The sequence below is a fragment of the Homalodisca vitripennis genome, chromosome 1, assembly GCF_021130785.1.
Source record: "Homalodisca vitripennis isolate AUS2020 chromosome 1, UT_GWSS_2.1, whole genome shotgun sequence".
NCBI classification, from domain to species: domain Eukaryota; kingdom Metazoa; phylum Arthropoda; class Insecta; order Hemiptera; family Cicadellidae; genus Homalodisca; species Homalodisca vitripennis.
In genome coordinates, this window is record NC_060207.1 from 73,508,597 (window position 1) to 73,536,572 (window position 27,976).

The window sequence follows — 27,976 nt, forward strand, 5'->3', positions numbered from 1 at the left end:
AGACCATAGTCATTGACGCGCTGATAATAAGCAATACCATTTATGAAACCCAAAGCTTCTGGTGAACGCATACAGTTTTCTACAAGCTTCTAAATCTGAGAACGTATTCTCCAAAGAAATAGAGACCTGGTTATAAGCTTCTTGTAAGTCAGTAGTAGAAAAGAATTTATTTGAAATTCCATGTACTTGGGGTATCACTTTTTGGTAGAGGATAGGCGTGGAAAAGGGTAAATTTTCTTTTTGTTTGGGAGTAGTCGATAACCATCTTTTCACTCCTAGTAACCAATACTTGTGCACGCTATGACGAGTTACTTTCTACAATTACTCCTTCGGATAGCTGTTCCGAAATTTCAGAATTCACGAACTTAGAATTTTTCTGCGAGATGGGCCATGATCGAGTGATCCAATTAACCATATGTATGGTTCCTATTCTCTTGGAGGTAATCTATGGTCTAGTAATGGGAGAACTGAGTACTTAAAAGAATCAAATACTGTGTACTTTATCTGCGTTTAGTATTTCTATCAGACAAGTCTAGACTTGTCTTACTTCCTTCCCGTATCCATTGTTTCTTGGTCATTAGGAATTGCCCAGCCAAAAAGGTGGAACAATCCTTTGTCTTTTTATGCCTCCTACAATCATGTCATACCCATGATTTATGAACTTCAGAACAAATATTGTTTACTTGCTAGTTCATTCCATTTGAAAAATTCTTTTATACTGCAGGTTTTGTCACCAATGATCTTAGAAAAAGATTGAATCATGTATTGTTTTTTACAACAACTTGAAATTAACATTAATTATACTCTTTATTGTTTAAAAATGTATTTATTATTTGAGTATTTGTACAATTAATTATATATTTTGTAAAGTTTGGAAAAAACACACACACATACATAAAAAGCCATGTGTGTGTGTTTTTTTTATCTAAACCCCTCTAATGTTATGAATATATTCGTATATGAATACGAATATAGCTCATCAATTTTATTTTAATACTTATATCCATTGAATAAGTACTGTAGGTTTGAATTCGGTTCTTCTAGAGAAATTATATTAATTTTAAAAGTATACGAATTCTTTTTGAGATTTTCGAATATGTGAATACTCGGGCTGTATTCGAATACCTTTCGACTCTGTACTCGATTCTCCTATCACTACTATGGTCATGATTATACTCTATGGCACGGATTGTGTTTGTTTGATTTGAAAGAGTTCCTTTTTTTATCGACTGAGTAAATCACAGGTGATTTTGTCATCTGTCATCTGTATTGTGATGTATATAACGTTCTAGTTGTACATGAATGCAGAAGCAGAATGTTTCAGTTTTGCTGTGGTAAAAAACAATAAATAGATTGATTCTGTATTAATTCTCAGTTCGGGAAGTTAATTAGTTTCAACAATTTTGTTTGTCTGTAATTCTGCTGACAACAAATAATAATGGTGAGTTAACCTAAGTTACTTTAGTATTTTAGTTGTCATCATACCAGTTCAGTATTTATACTAGTAGTAGTTCCTTACGGAAATTGCTAATATTTGTAAGGTAAATACATAATTTGTGTCAAAATTTTTTGTTTCTATAGTTTAGATAATCAGAAATATGATTGTATTGTGGTGGTGGCCTCTTATTATACTGTAGCTACTTTGGCTACAGTATACTGTTTTGTTTGTTACATTTTATAGATACACAATATATATAGTTTTTATATAACATTTGTATCAAATTTTTTGTTACTATAGTTTAGATAATCATACATATGATTCTATTGTGGTGGTGGTCTCTTATTATACTGTAGCCATCAAAACATGGCTGGAATCAAAAGTCAATACATTTAAAGATAAACTTAATTTATTTGCAAGACACTTCTCTTGATGTGAGGGATACAAACAATATAGACCAATATTACAGGATAGACTAAGGGCAGTGTAAGATAAGTGGACCTGGTTTTTTGATTGCTTATTACAATCATCGATACTTTATAAAATATTGATAATTGTAATTATATATATATAATTAAATGTAATTATATATATATATATATAATTATATATATATATATATATACAAGTATAATATATGTAATTATATACAGATATATATATATATATATATATATATATATATATATATATATATATATATCAATAAGATGGATATATCAAATAACAGAACTAACAATCGATATCAAGGTATATAAAATACTAAATTCAAGTCACATGTTTCAAGTTAATAGGAATAGTTTAAACAATTTCATAATGTCATTAATAGTAAAGGAACCATAACCATTAATCAAACAACATAATTAAGACCTGTGATAGGATAAATGAGATAGTAAAGAAAACTTAACAACAAAACAAATGTCTTTAAACCGAAATAACTGAGTAAATAATCTTTTGGTGTTTTAAATAGTTTTATAAAGTTAACTATCTTTTTTTATTTAAAAGAAGTTATGGAAAAAATTGTGGTATTTATTTACAATACCGTAACCATGAAAAATGGACTTTTTTTCATGGGTTGGGCATTTATAGCCAAGTATTATTATCACAGGTGCATATAAACTGGGGGGAAAGTATATCATTGTATTATATTGATGCCTTTCGGGCATTATTGCATTAAGGATGGAAAATAACCGACAAAATTTTGTCGAACAACACTTGGAGGGTTAAGGATCAGGGCCATCACGTGATCTGGGATTCGACTTTTGCAAGCTCGAGTTAATTTTTTTTCTAAAAGAGCAAGCAGTGCGCAGCGGGCAGGCATCGTTGACAGGATTAACGTCATCATTTCAGTAAAATTGCCAGTGGTACTGTCAAAAACAGAGTTTTCAGAGGATTTCAAAAAATCGTAACTCCTTTGATTTTCGTTGCCGACGAATTTTTCCTTCACTATTGTTTTCAGGAAAAATTGTAGTTTTCAGGGAAAAAAAAATAACATACCTTTCCATGGTCACGTTATTGTAAATTGATACCAAAATTGTGTTTAGAATATAAAAATATGTGTACAGTTGGTGCAAATGATTTAGTTAAATTGTTAAAATGAATTGTTTAAATTGTATAAAATAACTTACGGTAATTGTATTTAAAGTACTATTGAGCTGCGTAGTACTAACTATTACTTCACAGTTTAGACATGTTTAACAGCATTTAAGAAATGCTCAAAAGGTGATGCATCAATAATCATTATTTCTTGTCGATACATATATTCCGTAAGATGATCGGCAATGCATTTACTTCTGAGACCAGTTTTTTTTAAAAGATTTCTATGTTTATAAAATCATTTTGAGCCAATATTTGCATATTGATTGCCATTGTTCTTGTCGTTTCACTATCCTTTTCCTACATAAATGAAATAACAACAGCTGGTATTGACGTCACTTGTCTAAATAAAGAATGCCGGCAATGATTAATTATGAATATCTATAGGTCAAATGATATTCTTGATAGTATTGATAATCATCATCCGATTGTGTTGGTGGCCGCTTATTATACTGTGTATTATGTAGCCCCAACATTTTTCCTAAACACTTGTGAAACAATGATGTAATATGCATAGAGCAGACCATGCCATAATAATCTCATGGTGACTGTTTTGCATTTTAGCCCCCCTCTAAAATCTGTGCCCAACGCTGTTGCCAGTTTTATGTGTATGGAACATTATTGATATGTATCCACATCTGGGAATAGCTGATGGTCAGCAGTGATATGGCAACACTGCCTTAAATGTCATTAAACTATTTCATTGTATGTTTCTCTATTAAAAGCTTATATGTACATTTTCAATAATACAGATGAGAATAAATCAGTAACTGTTATGTATTATCATGTATGTTCTTAACAAATACCCTGGAAATAAGTTTATGGGTTGTCTCGAATTTGTTGGGGTAGCTTACATTCAAAGTTACGTTAAACCATTTTTGGGTTCCAATTATCCTGCTTCATTCCATTAAAAGTAAAATAAAATTGGGACTGCAGTATATTAAGCGGCCACCGCGATAATTAAATCAACGAATCAAATTATCATTTAGAAATACCTAAACTAACAAAATCATTCTTATTATTGTAACTTACAATTTATTCTTGCCAGCTTTATTTATGTATTAAATAACAAAATTGCTTAAAATAAAATCAAACAAAGTAAAGTCAGTTATGTGGTATTTGAGTAATGACCACAGAGTACAATCAGGGCCGGATTTTACCAGTTTGCCGCCTATAGGCTTAAGATAATTTTGCCGCCCCAAAAAGGGGAGCACACCCCCCCCCCCGCCAAAAGTGGGTCCCGGCGCGTCCGGCCTCCCCGGGAAAATTTGCATTTTTCAGGAACAAAATAGCAATTTGGATGGCGTTTTTAAAGCATTTCGTAACAGTTTTAATGTATAGAAATATTTTTTAGAATGTTTAAGTCAAATAAACGGGAAATATCGCGGACATCAGGACCGGTGGTTAGGTTAGGTTATTTCACGTTATTTACCGACCGAGAATACACAAAAATAACGTGAAATAACCTAAACCTACACGCCGCGGGCACGATGTTTTAGCTTGATCAACAATCGATATGTTCGTATTCGATTGTGCCGGTCGGAACTATATGGAACTGCAAGCCCAAATAACACACATTCTAGAAAATGTGTATTTTTTGCAGACTTACACTTACTTGGAATGTGTTAAATATTTTCAAATCTTGGAAAATTGTTTAATTTTAACCTCTTAATGCCCACTACATGATGCAGTATATAAAAAAAAATTAATTTTATGCTAAAAGTTACTTTAAATGGTACTTAGATGACCTGTAATTTTTTTCAGATTTTTAAATTTACTATTTAAACCAAATTTTGGGTAAGTTGCCAAATCTGGCACATTGGGGCAGATAGAGAAAAATAGTGCACTTATTAGAGAAAGAGTACACAGGACATAAGAAAAACTAATAGTATATTGCTTCATAATTACAGTATATTTAGAATTTATAAGTAAAACACATTACTTACACAGTATAAAGGAGCACCTTACAATTGGAAATCCACAAACAGTTCTTTCCTTTGTTTAGGCAGAGGTGAACTTTACCACTTTTCACACATAATAGGATGATTTCTGCTTGCAGAAGGGATGCTTGCATCCACTGCCTATCTTCGACAACAGATGGCCAATGTCCAACTCCATCTTTTTCTAACATCTGGTATAGGGATATTGACACATGGACCTTTCTTCTTTTTCTTTGAAAATTTCGTTCTCTACCCTTGTCTGTTGATGGCCTTCCTCTTTTTATTGGGTCAGCTCCTAAGTTACAAAGAGACTCGGCACCTCACAACACTCGGAAAGCTAGCAAATCCATTACTCCCTGCTTAGCAATTCCATTATGTTGACAGTCTCGTCTGAAGAGAAGCCATCCATTGACAATACTTACGACGTCAACAAAAGTGGAAGAAAAACCTCAAATAAAACTTCCGAGATCTTAGATTAATTCGGTAGTAGCTGATAAGTCCATCTAGAAGGTCCACTCCCCCCATGAACTTATTGTATGTTGTAACGATTTTAGGCAAGTGACATCAATCTGCCTGCTCACGACCTTTAGAGTCCAAAGCGTTGCACAGTGTTGATAGGGCAAGCAGACTCAAAAGTGACAGGCAAGAGACAACCCCTCGATAGTCTAAAAAAAAACCATTTTACAGCCCTAAATTTTACCCCATCAATTGTTGCCACTCTTTTTCCTCATAAGACCTCACAGGGCCTTTCTTTTTCATTTCTTGGTCAGATGAAAACAACAAGCCTGGAAATTCGTCCTAGTCGAGAAAATGGTCCCGAGGGAATTGGAAACCAATATTTGCTAGAGTCACTAAGAGAGCTGGTGATGTGAGTACCATTTATCAAAATAGATTAAGAAATTTGTTTTCATTACGAGGCAAGTGTTTCAACCAGTCCCGTAAAACAACATTTGAACTAGCTCCAATGTCAGGTAAGGGAAGTAGCAGGTAGTATGCGACCAGTGTAGATCTCAAAATTGTGAATCAGACCCTTGCTGTCACAAAGTACAAACAGTTTGTATCCCCACTTGTGGGGTTTCATCGGGTTGTACTGTTTTAGTAAAGATGTGCCTTTGAAGGGCACAATCTGTTTCATCAACACAGAGCACCCCGAGAGCATTTGTTCCTCCAATAGGAATGTTTTTGAATTTGTTTTGAAGAGCATCAACTAGGTGGGCGGATTTTTAAATAGCCTATCTTTGTTTGGATCATTCTGTAATAGGCATGTGATCATTGTTATTGAAGTGCAAGTTGGCCTTCAGTCCTCCCATCTGTTACGTGACATAACATGTGCAACCTTTTCTACTCTGTATTTCCCAGTTCCAATACATCCTACTCCTAGGTATAACCATAAATGCTCATGTAGAATGCATAATGCCTATAAACTGCTCTACTTCCTTCTCTGAGGTATTCAAGGGTTTATTCGGATTTTTTTGGACACTATACAAGTTTGACTGCAGTAGCAATCAAAGTTAAAAGAGTCATTGTCAAAAAAATCTTTGAAGTAGTCAACTGGAGACTGAAGTACATGTTCGTTACTTAATTCTAGCATTGGCGGAGAAGGTTTCTCACTGTTATCTGGATTCACTTCATTCCAAGCAGGTTGCTGGTTTTTTTGAATCTTCTTTTTTGTGGCTGTAGACGTTGAAGGGAGGTTTCTCTTGCGTCTTCATCTGTGACATCACTGGAGCTCGCTGCATTGTTCACTGAAACAAAACAAACTCGCTGTTGCCTTGCTTTTTTTCAAACCGACAAAAAAAGTATGTATTTCACACTAAAATAAATCACAATTATTGAGGTCTTTACTAGTATATAACAGCACCGCATGATGAAACAATTTTCTATACAGCCTAGTGTAACATAATCTGAATTATCCTAACCGTGTGCATTAAAAATGGTGCCTGTCATAAACAAGAAAAAGACATATAATAAACAGACATAGCCTATTAGTATTGAATATAAATTTAGATCTAAGTAAGTAATGAGCCTAAACTAAGTTAATTATGGAATTAATGGTATAAATAAACTTACAAAATAAGGCTAACTTGTTCTTTTTGTCACGGCCAGGGGTGTTAATCTGGATCCTCATCTGAGTCATCCACACAAACTGTTTCACTGTCATCGGGGGGTAAAAGCGAAGTTGTGTTGTTATGTCTTCTTGAGTCGACAATGTGACATCTGACAAAAATCAAACATTGTTGTACAAAAAGCTTTGGTAGGTTGACTTTAATGCCCAAATGTGCCATTTTTGGGACGAACTGAAAAACTGCAGGTTTTTACAGTTGTGCCCAATGTGACAAATTTGGCACAAACCTAAAAAGCATCATAAAACATAAACTAGACATATTTTATGAACTAAAACTACTGTAACACACTTTCAGTTAACTATGTAAACTGAGACCATATTTTATAAAAAGGGTACTTACTTTTTCTGCTAAATACAGGTATGAAGACTTAGAGGTTATGAAGAATTGGTGTTTACTGTGTATGGTAGATCTGCTCACTGGCTGTAGTTTAACCACATAACTGCCACCAGGCAACAGCACAGTACAGTAAAATTATTGAAAATAGTTCCATATGTGTCACAATGGGCATTTAAGGTTGTAATTTTCATTCTGACACTATACTACATGCATAAAATGGTATGTGACAAATTTGGCACAGTGGGCGTTAAGAGGTTAAATCAATCAAATGGTTTTGCCCAAGGTGAAAATTAAAGTTGACAAAATTATTTTGAATAACTGGTTTATTATAAGCATGAGTTGAAATATTAAAAATAACGTTTGTACATTCTAATACAAGTTCATTGTGTGATTACAGAACTAATTTATTGTATACTACAGTGAGGCTATTTACATTTTTACAGAGCTTTCTTACGAGCCTTTTTAATTGAGAACTCTTTAATTAAATCTTCATAAGAGAGGCTTCTTTGTTAAATTTGCTTCTATACATAGGAGGGAAAGTGAAATTGAGCCTGTTTCAGAAATGCTTGTCCGTAAAGTAGTTTTTTATAACTCTTTCGAAGGCAGGAAAAAGCTACGTTCTCCCGCGCGCAATTAGTTGCAGGTATGCACAAACTAATTCGTACTGCTATGTCCAAGTTAGGTGTAAACATCATGCAACGAGTTCTTTCTCAAAAAGGTAGAAATTCCTTCCAACGATTTATCTGAGGATTGTCCATTCCCCGTGCGCCGCACAGTTGTTTTTGGAAGTGAATGCACTCTTCATTAAAAATCGGAATCTAAGTCCATTTTTTGATAAATTTGATGAAGTTTCGTATGCGCATGACACAGTAGGGTACTTAGGATTATTCCTCTTCTGTGATGTTGATGTCTGTTGTTGCTGTCACACAATTGAGTCGAGTGAAGTAGAATTTTATCTAAAAAGTCCACTATAGGGCCACTTTCTTCATCTTAAATTTCACAAATAAAGGAGTCTAGAATTGGAAGAATTTTGTTAATTCTCAAGTCATCTCTGCCAGTCAGGTTTGACTTCTTCACTCCGGGTTTCAGTCTTGGCCAGACTTTTCGCTTGGTTTGTCCTTGCTTGTGACATATTTTCGTATGAATCGTATGTTTCAGTTTTGGTTATCTTCATACCCAATTCCTTGAAATAAGAAAAAGTTGTTTCTTCTTTCTGACACAAAATATTCCTCTAGAAGAACCCATACAAATCCCCTGGACTAACAAAACGTCAACGGTTCCACTTTGTATAGTTTTACTGACTTTGTGAATTCTATGGAGGGCAGTGCTCCAGAAGCATAACTACCATAATATGCAGTCTTCAAAACGTTCTAGATTCCGAGCGATTCCTTGAGCCTCACATCTGGTTGTAGCCCTTCTTTCTGTTTGGGAGTCTTTTGAAATTGTTGTCAAAGCCTTGTACACTTCGTCCCAAGACTCTCGCAAGCTCTGACAATGCATCATCCCTAGCCGGATCCATCGTGTAGGACACACCTCCCTTTTTATAGTCTTATTATTCTGATAAGAATCTTCCATTACACCTATCAGGCACTCTCATCGTTTTTTGTAGAAGATGTAAAAAACACATAAAGTTCTTGAAGCATACATGAAGAATCTGCACGCTTCTTCACAAGATTCAGCAGCAGATGATCCGACCAGAATTTAAAGATAATAATGAATGAGCCGCACACGTGATGAATAGAGCTAAAGGACTTTTGCTCTTTATCTTTGCCTGAAGACATTGTAAGTCCCCGACATATTTGAGGCATTATCGTACATTGGCCCTCGGCAGTCATTCAATGTTTTATTTCCAGATTTCCTATTTCTCTCATCACACTTTTAAACATAACCCTCTGCGGTATGTCCAACTGACGGGACGAAGGTAAGAAATCGTTCACCACAGGGTACAACCGTCATTTTAAAACATACCTGACTGCAAGAACCAACTGGTCTACATGAGACATGTCTGGGGTTGAATCAAACTATGAGAGAAAAATATTTTGACTGTTTCAATTCTTCACAAATTTCTTGTCTTACATTTTGAGCCATTAATTCAATGACTTCTTCACCTACGTTTGGGGAAGAGAGATAGTTTGTATGACCACTTCCACATTACCATATTTTTCAATGTGAGTAGCTAAAAAAGGGTCGAATTCGGAGATAAGCTCTAAAGCCATAAGAAAATATTCCATTTCTGTTTGATCCAAAGATTTCATCATCGCCTCTTAATGCAAGGCCTCTGATGTCAAGGCCTTAACGGCCGCTATAACCCTGGCCAAACCTTTTTCCAATAATTGGTTTCTTTGTCTAGCTGCTCAATTAACATACTGCCAAACACGTTTCAGAGCAATTTCTGCGTGATTTTAGAGTAATAATGATGGGGTGCCGACTTGTGAATTGGTGAGATTTCGTGATGACTGGCCCGACTTTCACCATTTTTCCAGTCGTTGAATCCGTCTTTACAATCAAACTGGGATTTCTCTTTGAAATTGAATGCCAAACAAGGGCCACAATAAACAGAACCCTTGCTTTTTTGAGAATACCATCCACTTTCTGGTCCTGAACCTCTTTCCAGTTTTCAATGTGTCGTTGAAACAGAGATTTGGATAAAATATCGTTTTTTGATCCTTGTATTCTCTGACGCTGTTTGAGAAATCCAGGTCGATATTTTGTTTGAACCCATTTTTTTGCGATTGAATCTCGAGTCTGCACTGCATACATTCAAAACCCAGAAAGCTGGATCTTCGCTGGAACAGTCAGGGTGACAGCAGCTCCAACGAAAGGCTTTCAGTGGCGATCTCATGAGGTATGATGATGTCTTCGTTTTAAACTTGCTAGATTATCAGCTGGTGGATTTGAGCAGCTTGTCCCAGCTGAAACATTGTCGTCCAGCTGGCCGGCCGTCTCGTCAACGGAATCGTCAAGTGCAGGTCCTTCAAGTACTGGTGCAATCTCTTGTTCTCCTGGCGTCTTAAAGAACAAATCTAGCCTTTTGGTTTGTTTTCAATACACGTTCTAGTTCTTCAAGTTTCTTCTTCCGCCCGTTTTTCTTGTGACTCCGCACCGCTTAAGCCTCTTCCCGTCCATCACTCATTGTAGTTGTAGAGAAGCTAGTGTAGCCTAAATATAAAACCCCTACGTTAGAACCGAATAGTCAGTTATTTGGGAGCGTAATCTGCGTAACTGCCATCCTAGGGGTCCTGGAGAAAACGAGATTTGAAAGCTCTTTTTATATGGAAGAAGGTCTGGAGGGCACACATATACCAGCCAAAAGGGGATTCTGGAAAAAAAATGATGGACTTTTTTTCTGTGAGAACGCAAGCAAATACATTGTATTACTTAAATGAATTTTTATGAGATTTTTTCAATTTCTTTGAGTTTCACTCGCCAAAAAATTTTATTTTGTCTTAATAATGAGTTTTAGAGTACTGTCAGTTCTTACTTATCTAAAACATATGTTAAATATGCCAAAATATCTGTAGTTTAACATGTCTCCCCTTAAAACTACCAAGTAATCACTCATGATTTAGGGTACCTTACCTAACATTCCATGATGTAGAGAGTAACACTCATGAGGTTATAAGGGCAGTAATAAGTACAAGAGCAGCGGGGTAATAAGCAAGAGGAAAGTAATTATCCTAAATTTTACATTGGTTTCATTGATAACACATACGACAATTGATATATTTTATTAAAGGGGGGGGGGGTGCTCTAACACGCCGCATCCAGACCATGAAAACAGGGCGTGGAATTCAAATGATCCACTGCTCACAGAATTAAGTTATCCTAAATTTTAGAGTATTGGGTGTATTTCCTCAAATGGTGATCTATGGAATTGCCGTTTTTTTAAATGTTGAAAATATTAAAATAATATAGTGTATGGGGACTTGGCAAAAAGTCCAAAAAATAGTGATTTTTAACCGCCTCGTTGAAGGCTAAACAGATTTTTTGAGAGAAAATTAAAAAAATCGAGAACCACCTAGATTGATTAGTTGTCAATAGATTTCCGTAAAAAAAATATTACTTTTTATGTGCACATTTTTGTGAGCACTGTTGGAATATGATCATTGAATTTCGACAAGCCTGCAAGCGTGAAATTAACATTGCGCGCTTATGGGAGCCGACCGGCCAAAGTTGCTAAAACCGCAATGGATGAATCGCCCCCTTAAAATTAAAGCGATTAAAAATTGTATATATTGGAACCGTCGAAAGGACAGTTGATTTGACAACGACCCACATGTTATTGCAATGGTTTACTTGTTAGCTAAAATTTTCCCATTCACTCCACTCTTACATCTAAGTCTCATTTCAAATTCAATCATACTTACAATTGATTGTTGACTTTAACATTGAACTAGCTGAAATACAACGAGTCAACGACATTATATAACACCGTAACCGGCGTAACCGTGCCGCCCCGAGTTGCACAGCACTAACATCAACCACCAACTGACAGCGCAGTGTAGTCACTGTAGACTTGTATTGTAGTGTAATTCTGTGGATGTGTGAGTCCGTTGAGTCAGAGGGTGCGTCTGTCGGTCCGTGAGACAGCGTCAGGTGACTATCAGCTGAGCGCCAGTGTTGGAGAGGTGGGGAGGGGCAGGGGATCGCGGAGAGCTGTCGCGCCAGCCACCCAGGGGCTGCCGGCTGCCAGGGGGTGTTGCCAATGTAAATCGGCAGATCGCCGCTCGATGCGCGAAGGAACAAGGCGTTATCGTACATATTTTGTAGTAATACATACAACGAAATAGGAAATTAAAGGTATGTGTGTTTCCTAAAATCTCTATTATATACTAACACAAACTTAAACTCCGTATAAGGAAAATAATATTGTATTTCACAAATATTTCATTTTAATATTTTTAATTTTTTTTTCAAATCTGCCGCCCTTAATTTTGCCGCTCTAGGCTGCAGCCTACTTAGCCTATTTAGAAATACAGCCCTGAGTACAATGGTGATGAACATGCATTATTTGTGTCAGACACATTTATCCTTTAAAATAAAGTAGTTTTTTGTTTGTTCTTTTAAGACAAGAAGCTTATACATTGCACTTAGTCCTGTAAGAACCTTAGCACTGCTTCCAGAGTGACGGGATATATTCAGGAGGGGTAAGGTTAGGGGGTAGGGGCTGCCTCCTAATGAGATCCATGAGGAGAATTAGGGCACTAATGTCAAAGTCATGTCTCCCCGGAAGAAGAGGAGGCCAGCTCTGAACCAGCCTCTCCAGTCAAAGTAGGCAGGGGGTGGCACACCTTGTTGAGGCTAGCAAGAACCTCTGAGGTTAGGGAACAAACCCCACCAACTCCAACAGCCATCTCCCGCAGTAGACCAGACTTATCGAATTGCCCTTGAACTCCAAAATCTTGACATTTGCGATTAGTGATATGCTGCTTCTGTACATCCATATAGTGGCCCAGATTTAAGTGACACATCGGTTTTTGCTGTGCCCAATGGTAGGTTCAACTGGAAGGTAGAAACCAGTCAGAAGTGATCCCTGCTGGGTATAGAAAGTAGTTAGTAAGTTATACACTGCTTTATTTGTTTCATTTAGTAAATACATACTATATTGTGTTTAATTAAACATTAGGCCTAATTAATTACAATTTTTTAGATATGATGGTTATTCAGAAAGTAGATTACGTTTCGCTTGGAAGCCGCTAGAGGTGAGACTATCACGGCCAATTTGATGTCATGGCGTTTCTCCATTCAGTGGCTAACCAGCGTGCTAGTAGTGTTCAATACCAGTTTAAATGTGATGCAATTGAAAATATCATGAGTTATAAAGTGCAGGCGGTAATACGGTTTTGTTGGCTAACCACAGTAAACCAATTGAGATTTGTTGCCAACTCTGTGAAGTTTATGGGAATGATGTAATTACTGAGGGTGGAGTGCGTCAATGGTACATTGGGTATAAAAATGGCCGAACTAATGTGCATGATGAAAAACAATGTGGACAGTCAAGCATTGTGACCGATGAAGTTGTCTCTAAATTTGATGAGGAGATTAAAGAAGACTGCTGATTCACAATAACACAACTCTCACTTAGTTTTCTTAAAATTTCAGGGCCCTGTTATATGAAATTGCTGCACAGAAATTAGGTTACCAAAATTTTGTGCAAGATGGGTACAGAAACCCATAAAAATCATGGCTGCTTCATTGACATTTTTTGACACTTATGAAAAAGATGGTGACTCGCTGCTCAATCGAATCATTACAGAAGACAAGACTTGGGTAAAACACGTGAATTGAGAAACCAAATTACATATTTTGGAGAGGGACATATACACTCCCCCAAGAAAACCAAGGAAATGCATGTAGTTGGCATGGAAAATTATGACAACTGGTTTTTAGGCCAGAAAAGTATTTCTAGTTGATTTCTTATAACGTGACACAACCTTAAATTCTGTGAAGTATTGTGGAAGCTCGTAAAAGTTAAGAAAAGCGATACAAAACATGCTCAGAAGAAAGTTCAGTTTGAAAATTTTGTTTTTGCATGACAACGCCTGTCCACACATGGCAAATTTTACTCAAGAAGTACTGTATGTTTTTAAGTGGGAGGTGTTTTCACATCCCCCTTGCAGACCAGACCTTGCACTCAGCGGCTACCTGTTTCTAGCAATGAAGACCTGGCCTGTGACATAGTGCTTTGATGACGACTTGGAATTGCAAGGTAGTGTGACTACCTGGTTGAAGTCTCAAACAACAGAATTTTACAACACTGGAATTTCATAACTAGTTCACTGCTGTGATAAGTGCCTAAATGTGTATGGTGACTATGTTGAAAAGTAGTAATTTAGTAATTCTTTCTTATACATTGTTTTTTTTGATATAAAAATCTTATCTATTCTGGATAGCCCTTGTATAAAAATTTAGCTGAACGATACTATAATAGGAAATACATGTAATGTAATTCGGTTTGACATTTTGGTTTGATTGTTCGGTTATTTCGATAATCAGAATTATTGATGATTTGATTGCTGCTAATTAAACTAAAGCCCAAATTGGAAGAAAAACTGTTTGGAGTGAATTTCGGATAACAGTTCAAAACAAAAATTTCTGTTTCTCTCTGGAAACACTCCAGCACTTTCACTATATTAAGGGAAAAAATTTAGAATTTTATAAGGATCTGAAACCTTGAAATCTAATATCTTCATAATAGGTAAGATATAAAACAAGATGTAAGTTCTTACTTAACATCTTTCTTAATGTTCATTCTTTTTTTCAGACGGAGAAATGTGTAGACGAGCATACAAAAAAGTTCGAAAATGCTTATTGAACCTCGTTATGAGTGTCCAATATGTTTAACTTGTTTAAAAGATCCATTACTTACATCTTGTGGACATCGGTTTTGTCAAGAATGTATACATCAGTGGCTCAAGTAAGTCTTTAAGGAAATCAGTAATTGATTTATTGTTATTAGGTATTATAATTCATAATTCAGCTTTTAGCTGTAGTTTTTTGTTACCAAGCTTCACAGATAATTATTGATTAACCTTCGTACTGGCTAGTGACTGATTTTTAGTCACTGTGTCGTACCCGCTTCTATGATGTATTTAACCACTAAACAAGGCTTCAGTCTCGACAAAAATGATATCTACATGTTCCTAATGAGTTAAACTAACAAAAGTAGGTATTGAAATTTTCTAAAAACGCTAACTGCAAATTGGAAGATGTGTAAAAATCAAACTATATTTCCAAGTATCGTAAAGAAGGGAATTTTTATTTTCTGAGATTAAAACTTACATCACTGAAAAAAGCAGCTCTTTCTAAACATTTTATTTGTTAAAAGTTAGATACTGTTTTTCTTTAGATGTATAAAATATATATTACCTAATGAACCATGCATGATTCTCCATAATGGTAAGCAACAACTAATAAATTTTGCATCTTATAACAATTTTTGATTTTTTTTCAATTTGGTACTTGACAAGGGAACACGATATTTAAGGTTTTGCATTAAAATTGCTTACCAACCTTTAGTTTTTCATGAGTTTGAATATATTTTCAAGTTTAATATTCAAATTTTACATCTTTGGGAAAACAATATACGGTTTATTGAATAAGTATCCATTTGCATAAAAGCATGTACATTTTATAACGGATTAGATAAACCCTTGCAAATTTGCCAAAATGGGCTTGCCAGTATAGAAGTTATTATATAACCAGTTAAAGGGTTATGTTACTTTTAAAATTATTTTATATGTAAGGTTCTAAAAACTCATTGACATTCATTTATAATCATTATATGTGCAGCCATGTAGGACTGAAACCTGACTTATAAAACCATTTGTACTCTAGCTTCATCGTGCTTCTAGACCATGTATTTTTAAGAAAATTGGCTAGATTACTCCCATATTCACTTGATACACATGTATGAATACAAGTGACAAGTTTGTATATATATTATTGCATTGTTATTAACATTGTATTATATAAAAAATATAATGGCTTTTGGTGGATTCTATTATGCATTTGATTCTCATGCTAAATTAAATGGTAACTCTATTTCTCCCTGAAAAGTCATATTTGTTTGTTATTGTGTAGATTTAAATTTCAACAATTTATCTCAATAGTAACAATTATTTTATTAAATGACAAGTAGGTTTTTATATTGGTAATTTTCTACAAAAAATGTGACAAAAGAATTAAATTTTGTTACCTTTCACCATTTTACATTATAGCAATTCAAATAAACTAAATGTACATTTTTCACTGAGTTAAGAATAAGATATCTAAGATTCAAAAAGAGGAAAAAACTTAGCCTCTTATTTTTTTCAGAAGCTCTTTAGTTAACTGTAGGGCTGTATTTAAGAAGCTTTTGTATTGAACAAATATTTAAAGTGGTTTAAACATATCATATGAAGCAGCCGAATTGAAGAGGATTGGTTATGTGTGATCACATTCTACGTAGGAGCAACTTTTTGCCATAAATAATGTGCTGGGAGATTTCTGAGTACAGAATCATTGTGAAGGATAGGCATGAGACCAGTATCTCATCATTTAGTGCTTGAAAAGGTAGTTTCAGTCCAGAATCACTGCTGTTGGGAAGTTTCAATTTCTTAATAATCTCACATTATTGAATGTTTGTGTGATAAATGCCTTTTGGAGATTTTGAATCCAATTAATGAAATTTTTTGAATGGTTTTCTGAGAAGTTCCACTTAGTTTAGTAAAAGTTTGTAAATAATTGGATATAATTTTTTAAGAGGATAGGCCAATATTCTTTTGGTACTTTGTAATTATTTAGAGTCTACTATTTTTGGAGGAGTTTGTCTTACCAGGGATCTATAAAAACTACATTATTAGAAAGAACAGACTTTATCTGACCTGCTGCGAAAATTAAATGTCAGTATGACGACCGGTTCTAGTTTTCTGCCTCCCCAAAGGAAGTCAAGTCAGTGAGAAGGAGGCCATTCTGTCCCTATCTACTATTTGTTATTAGCATATATAAGTAAGTTTAGATTACGTTATCATAAATGTGTTTCCAGTAGTACCAAAATTATTAGTTTTTAGAATCCCAGTAAGAAACATCTTCCAAAGATAATGGCTTCTGGATAATACCAAAAATATCTTTTTTCCTGAAATGCCTAGAATTGTATACATTCCTAAAATTGTGAAGCACAATCAAAATAGTTTTTACCTATATAACTTCCATGCAGTAATTTATCATGTTTTGTTCTAATAAACTTTTCAAAACAATATTTTTATTTATAATTATACTTCAGGCAGGAGGATGGCACTTGTCCTATAGACAGTTACCAGCTGTCCATCACCAAGGACCTCTTTCCTGATAACTACACACGGCGAGAAATAGCACAACAGAGGAGGAACTGTCCAGTAGAGGAGTGTTCTCAGTTGGTTCCTCTCACAGAGTTGGAAAAACATGTAACTATTCATGAGGTATGTATACACACAGTGAGAGATAGCACAACTGAGTGGGTATTGTCAAGTAGAGGAGTGTTCTCGGTTGGTTCCTCTCACAGAGTTGGAAAAACTTGTAACTATTCATGAGGTATGTATACACACAGTGAGAGATAGCACAACTGAGTGGGTATTGTCTAGTAGAGGAGTGTTCTCAGCTGGTTCCTCTCACAGAACTGGAAAAACATGAAACTATTCATGAGGTATGTTTACACACGGAGAGATAGCACAACTGAGTGGGTATTGTCTAGTAGAGTTCAAGTTCAAGTTCAAGTTCAAAAGATCTGTATTCAGAGAATTACAAGGTTGAATACATGCAAAAAATTAACAGTACATGCAGTTTATATATCTATCTTACATGCATTCTTAACCGTACATTCCCAATGCCCCTATAATGGTGCGTGCTGGAAGTAAAGTTGGTTTACTAAAGTACATTGCTTATTTTGACAGTCATTGCTTTACTTTTAATAGTTATTTCTGATCTTCTCCATGCACAAGTTATTTACCATTATTCCAATTATACTGTACACTAAAAATATATATTAAACACTAAAAATAGATATTTGCGACAAATGCATTTTTCCAGTATATAAATATGTTTAAATATAATATGTTTAAATTTTACTATAGTAAACTTGTCATGACACAAATGAATTGATTGAGCCCACCATGTTCTCCAATTTGCTACTGCTAACAGCTAACACGCACGAATACATACTTATATCCATCAATAACAATATTTGTATATATGCATGTAAATCTACATACATCTAGGCCACACACCTACATCAAAATCAAAATCAAAATCTTTTTATTGCAGCGACATTGTATATACATTGTATGGCAAACGTCAATACGGGGTTTCTAAAATTCCAAGCATTCATACACACAATACACATTCATACTTACAATTTTACAATCACGCCTCTTTCATTCTTCGCCAATGCAGCCCACTTGGCACAGCAGAGTCAGTTTTCTAATTGGGCGGTCTCCCAGTCAAATGCCAAAAACTCACCCGCATTATAGAATGCCTGAGACACCAAGAAGCGTTTGAGGCGAGTCTTTAACGCCTTAGGCGTTGGGGCATGTTTAATTGAATTGGGCAGTCTGTTGAGGAACTGCACACCCGCTTGCGAGGGTAGGCGTTCATAAACTACCGTTCTGTGTCTCCCAGTCCGGTAGTTTGCTCTGCCACGCGTCTCATACATGTGTATGTCTTGGCCTCTGGTTAAGGCACATTTACTCACACAAAACAAAGTTGTTTCCAAAATGTAGAGGCACGGCAGAGTCAACAGCTGCAATTTCCTGAAAGCTTCCCTGCACGACTCTCTAAATTTGATTTTGGCGATTACTCTAATTGCTTTTTTTTGGAGTCTGAATGCTCTTTGAAACTGAGTGTTTGCGCAAGCTCCCCAAAGGACCACTCCGTAGGCAAGATGGGGATAAATCAAGCCGTAATACGCCGTAATCAGTACCTGACTCGGACAGTATTTGGCTAAAGATCTCAAAACAAAAATGCCTGAGCAGATTTTTGCGCAAACATGGTCAATGTGCTCATTCCAAGTCAGCCCTCGATCGAGGTGCATTCCTAGGAATTTTGAAGAGCAGACTTCTTCCAGTGTGGAGTCATCTAACAAAATGGCCGGCTCACACTGGTTGCCTGCAGTTACACACAACACACATATGTATATAAATAACAAGAGATAAATAATATAATATATAAGCAAGTAACAAGGTATAAACATAGAAACAAATCAACAAGTAACAACAATAAATTAACATAACAACAATAAGAGTACATATAATTTTATAAATATATATATATATATATATATATATATATATATATATATCAACAACAAAGACAGAAAACATATCAAATTCCACATTTAAATTCCACTTACTCCACATTTAATCTTAAATTTAGGCTTTCGTTCAAAATATATACCATTGCCATATCTCTCAACCAATTTATTAAACATCTTTGGGCCAACATAGGAAAACTGATGTCTGGCAATTTCTTTAAAATAATTTGGTACATCGAGAAATGTTAATTGAGCAGCTCTTGTTTCCCTGTACGTCATTTTAATGGGATAATCCTGCAAGTGTTTATAAACATACATCAATACGTTAGACTCATACACTTGTTTGAAAGTTAGGATATTGTTATCATTGAACAAGTAACTAACTCTGTCCGTATGCCGAAGGCCAAATACCGTTCGCAGAGCATGCCTCTGACTCATTACCACAGGTTGCAACACCATGCTAAAGGTACCACCATAGTGTACGATCCCATATCTCATTGTGCTCCCGAACCATGACATGTATAACTGAATTAATAATTTGCTAGTCAAAAACTGTTTCATATGGTACAACGCATAATTGATTTTCCTCAGTTTCATTGTCAGGTACGTTACGTGGAATTCCCACTTTAACTGAGAGTCAACGTACATTCCTAAATATTTTACATTGTCGACTATTTCTATATTCAAACACGTACAGCCGTACAAGCATTGGTGGCCATGGCAGAACAAATCAAACATATTCTGCAAGTCAGACTTAGGCTTGTTACTATCAAAGAATAGAATACATTTAATCTTGGATACATTAATTAACAACCTGTTGGTAATCAACCATTCCGACACCCTCACCAAGTCCTTGTCAATCTTTGTCCTAAGAGAGGCTCTGCTGCCAGATGAACACACCAAAGCCATGTCATCAGCATATGCAACAGTACATTATTTATCTTTACTACTTGTCTTCTGTGCTTGCAAAAAGATATCAACCAAGTCAAAGCCATGTCCCCAATACCATATTTTCTAAATTTTTGTATCAATAAATCTATATCTAAAACCTCAAATGCTTTCCTGAGATCCAAATAAATAGCCAGTGTAAATTTATGAGCGTTAACTGAATTTGTTATATGACTTATATGCTTTTCCAAGGACAAGTCGGTTCCCCTACCAGGTAAAAATCCATATTGATTGGTGGAAAATATATTAAATTCTTGAAAGTACTTTAATAATCTTTCTTTAATTAGTGTCTCAAATATCTTAGCCGTGGTGTTTATGAGAGGTATTGGACGATATGATGACACCTCCTGGTCATCACCTGACTTGTATACAGGTACCACTACAGCCACCTTAAAGTCGTCCGGAACTAAGCCCTGTGCAAGAGACTTTTCATAAATGCAGTACAACAATGGTACAAATATATCTATATTATTTTTAACAACTATGCTGCTAATGCCATCTATCCCAGAACTACTCTTATTTTTCATTCCACGTACTACTTTATATATATATATATATATATCCATTACTTCCATATCAAACTTATTCAACAAGACATCAGTTACAGGTTGTTGTTCCTGTAGAAACATGTCACACCCGAATGTATTCATTTTAAGGTTCGGTACAGCACTAATAATACCTGTTGAATAAATTAGCAATGAGAGGCTCATTTCCCATTACTTTAACTGGGCAGTCGTTTACTTTTATGCTGCTTATACCTTTATTTTTTCTATTTAATATTTCCCTAACTATACCCCAGTACTTCCTACTATCACCATTACAATCATTTATTAACTTAGAATAATAATTTAACTTTTCGTGTTTTATACATCTATTTACAAATTAGCCAAATTACTGTACTCCTTTAGTTTCACATTAAGTTTATTTTTACAATAATTTTTATATAAGACGTTTTTCCAGTTTATAAGATTTATTAAGTTATTAGATATCCATTCCTTACACTTTTTGTTCCTACTATTTATTTTTTTCAATGTACAAGATGATTCATAACAAATATTGTAGGTTTTATAAAATTCATACAAAGCACTATTTACGTCTTGGCTATTTTGAACAGAGCTCCAGTTTGCCACAGCCAGCTGTCTACTCAGCTTGGCATAATCAACATTTTTTACAAATAAGGTATTCACTTTACTAACAATAGTGTCCAAGACAATTACATTTAAACCATAATGGTCTGTGATTCCCAGCTCCACAATACCGTAATTAATTTGTAAATTCTTTGAATTTCGTATTAAAACTTGATCAATGCAAGAAAAACAATTATTCATTACTCTAGTGGGAGTATCAATAAAATTCTCATAACCATAGGCTGATATCAAATTCAAATAATCAGTGGCAGAACCCTTATGTTTATCTTTCAGTACACAGATATTTACATCCCCTAAAATAATTGTTGGATCATTAGAATTTTTCAAAATATTTTCAAAGTCATTTTCAAACTGTTTATAAGTAAACTTACATGTTTATAAATACCATATAAGGATAAAATTGTTTTTACATTATTTATATTTATACTTAAGATAATGTTGACAAGCTCCGCAGTCGGCAGTAAGATAAGGCGGTGAGTGTAGATAAGGGATGCGCCAATGTAGGTAGTGACTCCGCCGGCCTGATTATCTGGCCTGTCCTGCAGAAGCATGTTGTAGCCGTCCATCTGGTACCTGTTCTCCTCCCCTCTCTTGATCCATACTTCAGTTAAGATGATAACATTGAACTTTTCTGAAAGGCTGGACAGGTAAACAATCAGTTCATCATAATGTTTTCTCAAGCTTCTTATATTCAAACAAAATATACGTAATACTTCAAGCTTAGTAAACTGGGTCATTCACAAGCACAGTAAGTTGTATTTAACCCAAAACACCTCACAGTCCACCACCGCCCTCTAGCCTGAGACGTCAATGCCCAGCTTCTTTAGGTCCTGAGTAGAAGATATCCAGATTCTATCCCCACTGTCCTTTTTTCTGACAAATATCTTTCCCTCCCAGGTCCACACATACTTGAATCCAAGTTTTTTAAGCTTTTTAGCATGAAAAAGCAGATTCTTAGTGTATGGGGTCAGATGGTCATTGACATATGTATTAGTTTCTTGTACATCACTGCAGAAGCTTTTAGAGTTAAGTTTGGTTTTCTTACTTTTTTTTCAATACTGAGTCTCGTTTCTTCCTATCAGAAAATTGCACAATAATGGGACGTGGGCCTCTGTTCTTTTTAACTGGAATTCTATGAGCCGCCTGTATATCTGTATGATATTCAATTAGCTCATGTATAAAATCGGACAAATTTTGAATTATTTCCAACATATTTTTGTTTGTTTTTTCCGGGATACCTTCAATTTGGATATTCTTGTTGCGATTATATTGCTCCAAGCATTCCAATTGAACCTGATAGTTACTCAATTCCTGCCTGAGAACAGCATTTTCCTGTTTTAACTCATTGTGTGACTTTTCTAAGGCATTGCATTTAGAAGTAAATTCTATCAATTTACTCTCTTATTCATCTATTTTACTAGAGCAAAATTCCACAGATGTCTTAAGATCAGATAATTGACTTGTAAATTTACTATCATATTCCCTAAACTGAGCCTTTATTGTATCTTCCATTTTTTTAAGAAATCATCGTGAAGCTTCGATATCATATCTTTTGGAATAGAGGACTTACTTGTGCAAGTTTTGCATTTCCAAGATTCCAAGATAGAGGAATGTTCTCAGCTGGTTCCTCTTACAGAGTTAGAAACACATGTAACTATTCATGAGGTATGTTTACACACGACGAGAGATAGCACAACTGAGTGGGTATTGTCTAGTAAAGAATTTTAGTAGTGTTTTACTTTGTTTTCTATGACTATAACTTTTTTCATTTTTAATATTTTGTGATCACACTCTTTATTTATGATGTACCAATATAGTAACACCAGAATATTAATTTTCTTTCTGCCAATAAATTAAGAAGTTTATGATTGTATTTAAGTGTTTAATAAAAAGCATTAATAATTGAAAAAGTAAAATTTAATTATATGTTGAAACAAAATTAATCTTTTTCAATTCCCCCCCCTCCATGCTTTTTAGGGGGATTTCATTGGTCCAAGTTTCAAATGTCTGTCGTAAGAAATATTACATTTGAATGGTTTCAGATATTCGAGTATCAAATGTCCGAGTTTCATTTGTCCGACTATGACTATGACTATGACTAAGTACAACTGAAAACCGGCCCGGCCACTCTATATATAGATATGAAACTTTTTATAATGTTATTTTCATTGTAACATAGACACTGTATTTCTATTTAAGATTGGTATAACTTAAATTACACCAATCTTAAATAAAATGTGAAATGTTTTTCCATTTTGGAGATAGTGACTACAAATGTAAATCTAAACAAAATTAAAATAATGTTTTTACTTAATTGGAATAACTTGCGGGGGGAGTATGGAATAACGAAATGGGATGAGAGTGTTGTTTCAATACATAAAATAATTACCAACATTGTAGCTCACATTTTAAGTTTTTGAATTTTTGACAATGACTATTTTACAAAAAGTTCAATATAAAAATGTATCTAAAATGCTTTTTATTCATGTAATGTATATAAATAATTTTAATAAAGATTGAATCACAAAAAGTACTCGCTCTGCCGGGACTTGATCTCTGATCTCTCACTTGCCGGATGAGCATGTCACCACTACTCCACAGAGCCCTCAATTTTTACGTTTCAGTTTCATATTTAAAAAATATGTTGGTGATGCAACCATATTTTTTTTATTTTGGTGAGAAAACAATAGTGTTCACAGTGGTGACAATGGAACACAATGGCTGCAGCACAAGGTATTTTTATTTGTATCGCTGTTGTCTCAGGACCAAAAATGGACATATGTTTGTCTTCAGTTGGAAAGAACTGGTAACATCACGTCGCACTTCCAGTTCATGTCTCACTGTGTGTTTGTGAAATTTACAATGTGTGACATGATACACAGTACTTGTGTTCCTGACATAATGTTTTCCCCCCTGTTGCTATTAGAGCTTTAAATTCTTACTAACCATGTCAGTTAGTAGTCGCACCACGAGCCTGAATTACATTGTTCTTCTCAGAGACTTAGCATCATGTTAAAGTAGATAAATGTTACAAATGTTACTAGATTGAGTGTTCCTGGTCATTCTTAATATGTCAAAGCGGATCCGTCTAATTCACTTGTAACGGGTGGTTGGAGTTGGATTTGGGCCAGCCCCAGCAAATATATTCCAAAAAACTTGTCTAACTAACTACGGCTATGCAATTAGTTTACCACCTTCCTTTCGAGATAAGCAGGCAAAGGCAAACTTATTGCTACCCCATACAAAACACAAGTTTTTGTAATATGAATATTATGCTTATGTAAATCCAAGGAATATATATATATATATATATATATATAGATAGATAGATATTGACACTTTAGTCTATTTCTGCCTTATAAATGACAAGAAAAAGATTGTAAATGTAAAAATAAATTGGACATTTGTATTAGTTCAGACAAATCTCAATATTTATAATTGCAATGACTCGAGACCCAATGAGGAAGAATCAATCATTCTTTAATTGGGTTCAGAATCAAATTTTGAATTCAGAATTAATTTGATAATTTTAAATTAATTTGGCACTATATCCAAAAAGTAAATGAAACTTCAAATGCATTTTTTATGAAACTGTACTAAACACATAATTTCACTGTGTTTCTATACTGCTAAATACTTCTGGATTAAGCTTTGTTAAATCCCCCTGGTTTACACCATATTTCTATGATATCACAATTAAACTTAGCTGTAATAGGGGTTAAAACACATTTTATGTTAAAAGTTTATATAAATTTAAACTATTTAATATACTTAAAAGTCGAAGCTCTTATTCACTCATCACTAATTCTTCAATTTCCTGAAACACAGGAAGTTGAAATTTGGCACACATATAACTTATGACTTAAATAGGAAAACTAAAGCCTATTTATAAAGATCACACATGTATACACCAAACCTGTGCTTGAACTAGCATGTCAAAATATTAGTAAATAGGGTAATATTTAATTTATTTGAGCATAATTTCCCTTAAAAATTGATCGTTGTGTAGAAAATTAACTGAAATTTAATAATTTTATTATTTTTTAACTTTCATGTCATTAAAAGAATATTTTTTTAATGAAATTGTTAAATCAATTTAATGATATTAAAACAATATGACTAAATATTATTTAAAATTCAGATAAGAAAAAAGAGCATTTCATACTGAGTATTTTGGTACTGTAAACATTAAAATAATACGTAGAATTATAAATAAAATAATGTTTTCTGAAACCCTTACGAAACACATGGTTTACAGGTTTGACATTTTTCTGGAACGTTAAAAAATAATTGTATGGTATAATATTTTTTATCTGGTCCTAAAAGAGTAAAAAATAATTATTATTTTTATTCACAGGAATACCGTCAGCAAAACGAGAACATTATGTGCACCTTTCACAATGTGGGGTGTCATACTCAGCTGCAGTCAATTCACCAACTAAATGCCCATTTGAATTCTCAGCTTCACCACCATCTTGAGGTGAGTCAAGGTTATTTACTAAAAACAAATATATATATATATATACCTAATTTGTAAGTATCATATGTTAACACTATAATATTATCTTGAATTACTTATAAATTCATGAAAAGTCATGTTTTTAGAGCTTTGTAGTAGATCTGTGAATTTGCTTTGCTCTCACTACTCAGTTTAATCTGCTTTAGAAAAACAGGAAAGAAAATAATATATTTCATAGAAGTCTACTCATTATGATCACTCTCCATATAATGTTTTCCAGCAGAATCCAAAACAACTCCAGTTGAAAACTTATACTTATATATATATATATATATATATATATATATATATATATATATATATATAAGTTTGTTAGCTGACTGGTTCAACAATTGTATTTAAGATTTTAAGATAGCAAGCATTCACATTTCTGCAAAACTGTAATCTTAGCCTTTATTCAATAGAAACAAAAGATAAGATGTTTAAAAAACTTTTAGTGGTATATATAAAATAAGTGGTAATACTTAATAAATATAAATTGCTTTATCTGACGTAAGTTTTAGCTGTTTTATTGCTTAACATAATTATAATTACTAGTGCTACTGTAGTAAGTTTACAATAGTAACAGATAAGTTGCTTCATATAAGAAAGCAATGTTGTTTACTCTTATTGTATTATTACCAGTGTTCCACATCATTATTTCACAAAATTCTATTAGACAGTCAAAATGGTCCACACTTAAATCATGAATTAAACAAATGTTGTACGCTTTATAACCACCGTAATGTAAAACTTTACAAACTGATGTTTGAGATATACATAAAATTTGAGAAACATTTCTTGTTGAGGCATGAGGATCTTCTACATCAGACTTTAAACGTCAAGTGACAATGCTTTCTTTGTAGCCGATTTTCATCCAAATTTTGGGGAGGTCTATTACACTGCTTGTTTCCTGGAAACGTTGGATTGTTTTTTTAACTCCTGATTTAGATACAGAGTTTCGATTGGGATAAGTGTCATTAAATAAATTCCTCAGGGTCATAATACGCTCTTGTTCATTTAAACACTCCATTTCAACGTAAAGTATAAAGTATCACAAAATCGTCTTAACTTCGTTAATTCCAAACAGAAACTGAACATGATACTGGATTTCCTCAAAACTGATAAGATAAGAGAGGCCTGCCATGCAGCAGGTAATGACAGTTAAACAGGTATGAGTTTGTAAGAAAAGTGGTTGTCTATTGAAGTTATTTACCCTTTGAATGTGGATGTTCATGTTTTGCCTCAATTAATTTTTAATTAATTTCAATGAGCTGCCATTTGGGTACTGGGTTGAGATAGAAAGCTCTAGTTTTCACTGTTCTTCCTCTTTTATCAAATTACCTTTCAAATTAGGTGTCATTTAATGGGTCTTTACGTTTCAAAATTTTGAGCCCCCCCTCCAAAATCCATTTTTTGGAAATGGGCAAAGTTGTAACAGTGACTAAAAAGTTCACTTGTATTTTCTAGAAAGGTGTCCCGAGTTCCATCCTTATCCATCAAAGACTAAACAAACTATATCCATACTTTTAACTCACACTATAAAATCCATTTTAATAGAACCTCTATATAAGTTTAGTGAGTTTCATTCACAAACTCCTGCCATAAACTTAAATGTATGGCATTATTTTTATACTTTATTTCTGATCTATTTTCCTTTTTTTACATATTTTTGGTTTTTATTTATTTTGTTGTAAAATATAGAATAAATAGTCATGTTTACATTTCTAGTAGCCTACAATTTATTCCTTATTTATTGCCAGTATTAGAAAACATAGTTAAATAGTTTTAAACATCTTTCTCTCTCACAGGGACATTTTAAATCCATTTCAGAGGAAAAAGATGGCAAAAACCCTGGTTCCTCGTCAAAATGAAGCTATGATGATTGATTGCACTTGTTCCTGCTCATTTTAAAAACTGTAATGTATCGTGGTCAAATTTTTAAAGCATGTGTATTTTTCTGTTATAGTCTTTTGTCGTATCGTAGGGTTTGTTTGTGGTAAATCATAAAAGTTCTGTAATTTTGTTTTGTTTAATAGTTTTAGAATATTGTAGTGAATTGTTCTGCATAATAACTTAGTATAGTCCTTGTCTGTGTGTTTTAATGTAATTAATTGTTTTGAGAGCCTGTTCAAATTATTTAGGTGTCAAATTATGTGCCAATTTAGGGTTTTAAATCCAA

At 34.1% G+C, this 27,976-nt stretch overlaps 1 protein-coding gene across 1 annotated transcript in view; it reads left to right on the forward strand.

Annotated features, from left to right (window-relative positions):
- The first annotated feature begins 1,228 nt into the window (after positions 1 to 1,228).
- Positions 1,229 to 27,976, forward strand: part of LOC124364591 (TNF receptor-associated factor 6) — a 36,626-nt gene continuing 9,878 nt past the window's right edge. Inside the window, exons 1-4 of the mRNA XM_046820180.1 lie at positions 1,229 to 1,441; positions 14,701 to 14,853; positions 17,200 to 17,374; positions 25,654 to 25,776. Of these exons, the coding sequence (XP_046676136.1) occupies positions 14,741 to 14,853; positions 17,200 to 17,374; positions 25,654 to 25,776 (411 nt within the window). The 5' untranslated portion in view covers positions 1,229 to 1,441; positions 14,701 to 14,740. The remainder of the gene's footprint in view (positions 1,442 to 14,700; positions 14,854 to 17,199; positions 17,375 to 25,653; positions 25,777 to 27,976) is intronic.